A 6790-nucleotide genomic window follows, 5' to 3' on the forward strand; every position below is an offset into this window, starting at 1 on the left:
AACAATTTATTTTTATCATTAAAATATCTGACAATTCACATGTATTCATAATGAAATATCTTCACTTATTAATTGTAAGGCTTCACCATTTACGCTAAATCCTAAATTTCTTTTTTACAATCATTTCATTATTTTATTTTAAATAAATTTTACTTGTCGAAATTAAAAAAAAATATCAGCGCAATTCTTTAAATGTATTTTTATTTTTTTAATTATAATTTATTTTATAAATGAAATCATGACCTTATTTAGTGATTTTGAAGTCATAAATTGAAAATTAATCATCATTATTCTTTAAATACTATTTGTTCGATGTTTTAAATTAATTTTTTTTGTAATCTTTTTAGAAAATCTCATGTCAGCTACTAGAAAACTTACTGCTAATAATTTTGTAATCGTTAGAAAAATAATTCTGAAATTATTAACAGATTTTAAATAAGCGTGTAAAGAATTATTTGGAACAGTAATCATTAAAAAATTAAAATAATTTAACCAGCTGTGTTACAATAAAAAATAAACAATGTTGTCAGTACTAGGTTTCGATAATGATTGGGACATTTACCTCACATTGTTTATCCAATTGTTTATAGTTATCTTTCTTATTTAATTCCATTTTATTTATAAATATCATATCTATTATTATGTAAATAATTAAAATTTTTATACAAAATAACAAATCTATTTCAAAATTTTATATGTAGAAAAAATTCTTTGATTATTTGAATATTTTTTCGTAATTTTACATCGCCGACAAGGTTGTGAGAATGATATTTCGTAAAGTTAAAGTAAAAATGTCGGAAAAGGCTATTTTGATCACTGGTAGCAATTGAAAGGTTTAGTATTATTATTAAAAAGTTAAGAAAATAAATTTTTTTATAATTAACTCAATTTAAAAAAAAAATTGTATATTAAATATAAAAAAAAAAAAAAGGTTTGGAAAATCCAAAAATGCACGTCTCATACACAGAAAAAAAATTTCTTGAACGATTAAAAAAATTTAACTTCGTTTAAGAAATTTTCAATCTTCCTTAAGATTTTCTTGATTTAAGAAAATTTACGCTTGACTCAAGACTTTTTTTCTTTCTGTGTAGTCTCATTTTCCCGGCTTCACTTCGGACGTTAAAATTACACCCTTTTCGAACTTTTCCGTCTCAAACCCTAAGCTCGTATCGAAATATTATCGCTGTAATAAAATTAATTAATCATAATGATTATCATTCTATTTCAACATTAACTTAATAATACAGATAATCATAAAATGAATATTTAAAAACCCAAGTTGTATCCTTAACACGAATTTTTCCAGGCCCACAAAGAGAAGCCATTGCTGCTAGAGAATTCATTTTAAGGATGTTTGTCGATTTAAATCCCGATAGCGAAAAAATTATTTATTCTCATTTCACATGCGCCACAGGTAGGCTATTTGCTAAATCAAATAATCACTTTTTCATGCATTGTATGATTAATCCTATTTGTGAATGCTTTTATCGTTTATATCTGTAGCTGTTGAAACTTACAAAGCTTTTATCTCTTGCGGTAAGAAATAATTATTTGCAATTAATGGTAATAATAAAAATAAGAAAACCAATAAACTGATATTTTGGGAATTTATTGATTTTCTGTGATTATTTTTATAATTTTTAAAAATGAACATAATTTTTAAATTTTTGCATGCTGCCTACCTTTGGATTGTTAACACAGATACTGAGAACATCAAGCTTGTGTTTTGCGCTGTTAAAGATACAATTATGCAGAGCGCACTCAAAGAATTCAATCTTGCTTAAATAAATGTTTAACACAAACTTTAATTATTTATTATAATTATAGCTTATGAAAAAAAGAATTATAATAAATAAATTTTTGTGTCATCACATTAACATAAATTTATTGAAATTATTTAAGCAATTAATTTTAATAAAAATTTAAACTGCCATTTAATTGAAATTATTTAATTAATTTTATTATTCCGATTTTGAATAGTTTGTCTCTAATTTACAGCATGTTTTTATTAATTAATCATCGAATTATTAAACACCAAACATTAATTGAATATTTTTAGTTTTTAAATTTTTAATTTGTGATAACTATTAAATATCGCATGTATTATTTACAAATTAATTACTAATTTTTTTTCACTAAAATATTAAAGTCATCATTTTGAAAAATTTGTGTTTTTTCTTTTCTTTAAGAAATAAATTTAAATGCACGCTTACGAATTATTGTTTCAATTTTAATGCATGCATCATAATTTAAATTTATTAATTAAAATTTATAATTTTCTAAATCAGAATTGGACTTGCATGAAGAAAAATTATTCTTTAGAAACAATTATCTTTATTGTATTTTTAATAATTAACAATTATCAAAATGGGTGAGTTCATACAAATCGAAAATTTATTACTTTCCAGTAGTCAAAAGGGTAACTAAAAAAAAAATTCAAGTTTTGGTACGAAAAATTGGAATAAAACTTCTCACAATTTTTAGATCAGAATAATATTAAAAGATGCAGAAATTAGGTGAAAAATTGAATTATAAGTATATAGAAAAAGGTCAAAATTAGTTGTAAGATAATTTCATTATTTGAAATGTTAAAGAAAATTTTTCCTTATATAATTTATAAAAAAGAGCAAAAATCAATGTCAACATTATTTTTACTATTTCAATTTTTTTTTAATTTTTATTAAAGGGTTTTAATAATTGCAGTAGAGGTTAATTTTTTTTCTATCTGATTTGTTAATAAATAATTTTCTTCTTTTAAATTGATTTTTAGAAAAATTTATTTTATAATTGATGATACACAAATCAATTGAAATTTGACATTTTTTTTAAATTTTCCTTGACAATCAACTTATGAAAAAAATAATATTTAAAAAAATGTAAACCTTCAGAAGCTTGAAAAAATTACGAACGCAACATTTTATAAACATTTTCCTTAAATAATTTACTTATTTAAAAAATCTAAAAATTGAAATGTGTTTCCTAAATTCATTACCATAATAATGAAAATGTTTTCAATCATGAGACTAAATAAGTTACCGTTCAAAACATATGCATTATTTGAAGAAAAAAAGATTTCCAGAAAAAAAATCACCAACCCTTTTGGCTCCTGGAACGCGTTGTGTATAAATTGCATAAAATATTTTTTCATTGTCATTTTACTAACAATACTTGGAAAGAATTAAAAAAAAAAAAAAAAAATTCTTCCTATGAAATACATTGCATTAAAAAAGATAAATTTTTGAAGATTTATTAATAAAAGTAATTAATTGTGATCATTACGGCAGTTATCAAGTCATTTAATGTTGAAATTAAAGAATTAATTAAACTATATTAGTATCCAATTAGCACAAGAGTTCACTAATATTTAATTTAATTTGTTTCCAAGAAATAAATTAAATAAAAATAAAATTAATTTCTATTATCACTTACTGTAATGAATATAACAAATTGTAATCAGTATAAAATTTTGATTAATTATAATAAATGACAAATTGATTTTTTTTAATAAAATTAAAAAATATTAGAAATTACAATACATCGGTGAGTGGAATTTAATTAACCAAAACTATCATGAAATAACAATAATTTAGTTTATTACATTTAAATAAGCTATTTATATAATACTAAAATAATATCGTATTTTTTTTTAATCCACAGATACCGAAAACATAAGATTTGTGTTCGCAGCTGTGAAAGATACAATTCTTCAATTCAATTTAAAGGAGTATAATTTGGTGTAGGCATGACCGTTGTGATATATTAAAAATTTATTCAACTTTATTTATACGACCCTCAAAACGCACAAATGAAATGTGTGAATATATGAACGGTGTTGAGAGTTCGAAACTAAAATTAATAATAATAAAACAAACTAATAAGAGTAATAAGATAATGAAAAAAAAAAAAAAAAATAATAATGTTCCGTGGTAATAATACATTTAATAAAAATTAAAAACTAAGCGAAGATAATTCAAAAATTGGAAGTAAAACGATTGAAAAGTATAAAATGCTGAATATTATTGACTCGTAATGTTGTTTTACATAATTTGTCATACGAGTGTACCAATTTTAGTTAGATTTATTATACATAAAAACACATACATAAATATAAATACATATATATAATAATGAATACGGGAACTCTAGCGACAAGAAAATAAAAAAAAAAAAGAAAAAGATATTTTAAAGTTTTTTTTTCTTTTTTTAAATAAAGACCTAAAAAAAAAAAAATCAGAACGTATGTTCTTTCCTAAATAAAATTTTTCACTGTCGATACCAACAAAACTGATTTTATTTAAAACTCTATTTGTTGAATTTGTTACCTTTTTATAGCTTAGCTTAGTCGATCAAGCCTGTCGTTTGTATGCGACATTGTCTGAATTTTATATAACAATTTTAACATAATAATAATAAAAAAAAAATAATAATAATAACAATAAACAAATTGAAATTAATACCATTAACGATAAATGATAAGACATTAAATGAATAATTAAAAGCTATATGATATAAGTAAAAATTGAATAAACAAATGAAAAAAACATTGAACTCGATATGAGATTCGTATATATATATATATATATATATATATATATATATATATATATATATATATATATATATATATATATATATATATATATATATATATATATATATATATATATATATATATATATATATATATATATATATATATATATATATATATATATATATATATATATATATATATATATATACCTGTCGCCACGAACAGTGAGATCTCAAACTCGAAACTTTTTAGCTCGTATAGAATTAAAAAAAAAAATATTACAAATAATAAATTATTGTGAGCTAGATAAAATACAAAATAATAATTAAAATAAAAATAAAACGATTAATAGACAATGAGCTTTTTTAAATTATTAATTATTAGTTGGTAAATTATCAACAAGTGAGAACAATTAGTGCCATTTACTAGTGTGGTGTTATTATTTTTTTTTTTAATTTTATTCTTATTGCAGTTGTGCATTAAATGCCAAGCCAAAGTGTTTTTTGTTACTGTTAATAACTATTTTTTTTATAAGTAAAATTGAAACACAATACAATAATTATTGATTTTTCTGCATGTAACTAAAATTTAAAATTCATCTTATAAATATTGTCATATTAATAACTATTAGAATGGTTTTTTTACACACCTTTTTAAATTTTTAATTTTACTTCAAAAAATGGTAAATTGCATTAAAATAATAAAATTCATTCGACTTCAGTGCAATCAGTCTATTTTTATTAATTATTATTATCATTATTAACAATGTTATTGTTGTTTTTGTCAATAACAATATTTTTATTATTTAATTTTTAACATAAAAATTTTTATTTAATAACTTCTCATAAAAAATTGAATTATAATTTATAATATGAAATATTAATAATAAGTTCGTTCAGTATTTAGAAAGGAGTCTTAATAATAAGCCAAACATCTGTTTGTTTTTTTATTTTTCTAAATAATCTGAACAATAATTTCCATATATAGCATGTATATTTCAGACACGATAAAAGTACAGTTTTCATTGATTGCTTTAAGTAATCATTATGAACACTGCTGGATCGTTTAGCTTCGCCTGTGAATTAATAAATATGAATATAAGGACGCTTAATATAAAATAATTATAAGTAATATAAAAAATGAATAACAGAACATAAAAATATATTACATCCGTTTTATTTGATAACAATAACTAGTATTACTTAAGTTATATGAATATTTGTTATATTTATGCAATTTATCACATTTTGAGATAAGATTAAGAATTTATAAACGTGATTTAAGAAATTGCCAGTCAAACAAATAAATATTTAATATATAAAACAAATGAAACATAGAATAGCATGTCTGTATGCAGCAATGAAGATTAACAGAAGGAAATAAAGATTAAGATTGAGAAGAAAATCAAGATTATGAAGATTGTGACGAATATAAATATTTCATTCACCCCGCCCTTAATAATAATAATAATAATGAAAATAATAATAATAATAATAATAATAATAATAATAATAATAATAATAATAATAATAATAATAATAATAATAATAATGATCTTTTACATTACGAAATAATTAGAAATCATCTATTTGATGTAATAAAATAATTAGAAGATGAGAGAGACTAGAAAATAAAAAAGACTGCTCTCTCCCATTTTCATGGTGACCTGCACAAAAATGTGTAATCAGGGGCTGTCTTTTGAATCCGAGCTAAAATGGTCATGTGTAATCAATTGATCACATAATTTAACAATTTAATAATTGTTTTTTACGTATTATCTAAAATACGAAGTATAATATACGATTATATTTATATATAGTCTATTATTAATTATAATTATAATAATTATAAATTGTAAAATATGCTCATATGTAAATATTTATAAACGTATGTGAAACTAAATTTAGTAATATTATTTATAATGGTTGAGCTTTTCCGACAAACGGCTGACCTATATTTAAGGTTAAATTTTACACAGGCTTTTTTATTATTATAATAACAAGGACGTAGATCCCTGAACATATTTTTAATGATGATTATTCATTTTTATTATGGACATTACACATTCACTATTTCAACGCACAAATATAATACTACTTGTGCGATGAAATACAGTTATTATTATGGATATGAATATAATACTATACGTGTATAGGAAAATTATATATAAAATTATATAATATGCGTAAATTTAGTTATATAAATTATAAACTTGACTAATTTGTCACATACAATCAAATATAAGTGTGTATGGTA

The 6790-nt window shown here is 21.0% G+C and overlaps 1 protein-coding gene across 13 annotated transcripts in view; it reads left to right on the forward strand.

Moving 5' to 3' along the window:
* The window catches only part of Galphaq (G protein alpha q subunit), a 41457-nt gene extending 37021 nt beyond the window's left edge, over nt 1–4436 (forward strand). For 8 of the 13 annotated variants that reach the window (XM_074240502.1, XM_074240494.1, XM_074240495.1 and 5 more), the window contains 2 exons: nt 1307–1536; nt 1702–1713. In XM_074240502.1, the coding sequence (XP_074096603.1) occupies nt 1307–1503 (197 nt within the window). In that variant the 3' untranslated portion in view covers nt 1504–1536; nt 1702–1713. Of the gene's footprint in view, nt 1–1306; nt 1537–1701; nt 1785–3657 lie in introns of those variants that run through there. The other 5 variants (XM_074240504.1, XM_074240507.1, XM_074240503.1 and 2 more) reach the window with 2 other exon arrangements.
* Nucleotides 4437–6790: the final 2354 nt, after the last annotated feature.

This window comes from Cotesia typhae, unplaced genomic scaffold, assembly GCF_013202065.1.
Source record: "Cotesia typhae breed Kobodo isofemale line unplaced genomic scaffold, CoteBio_Ctyphae contig_27, whole genome shotgun sequence".
Classification (NCBI taxonomy): domain Eukaryota; kingdom Metazoa; phylum Arthropoda; class Insecta; order Hymenoptera; family Braconidae; genus Cotesia; species Cotesia typhae.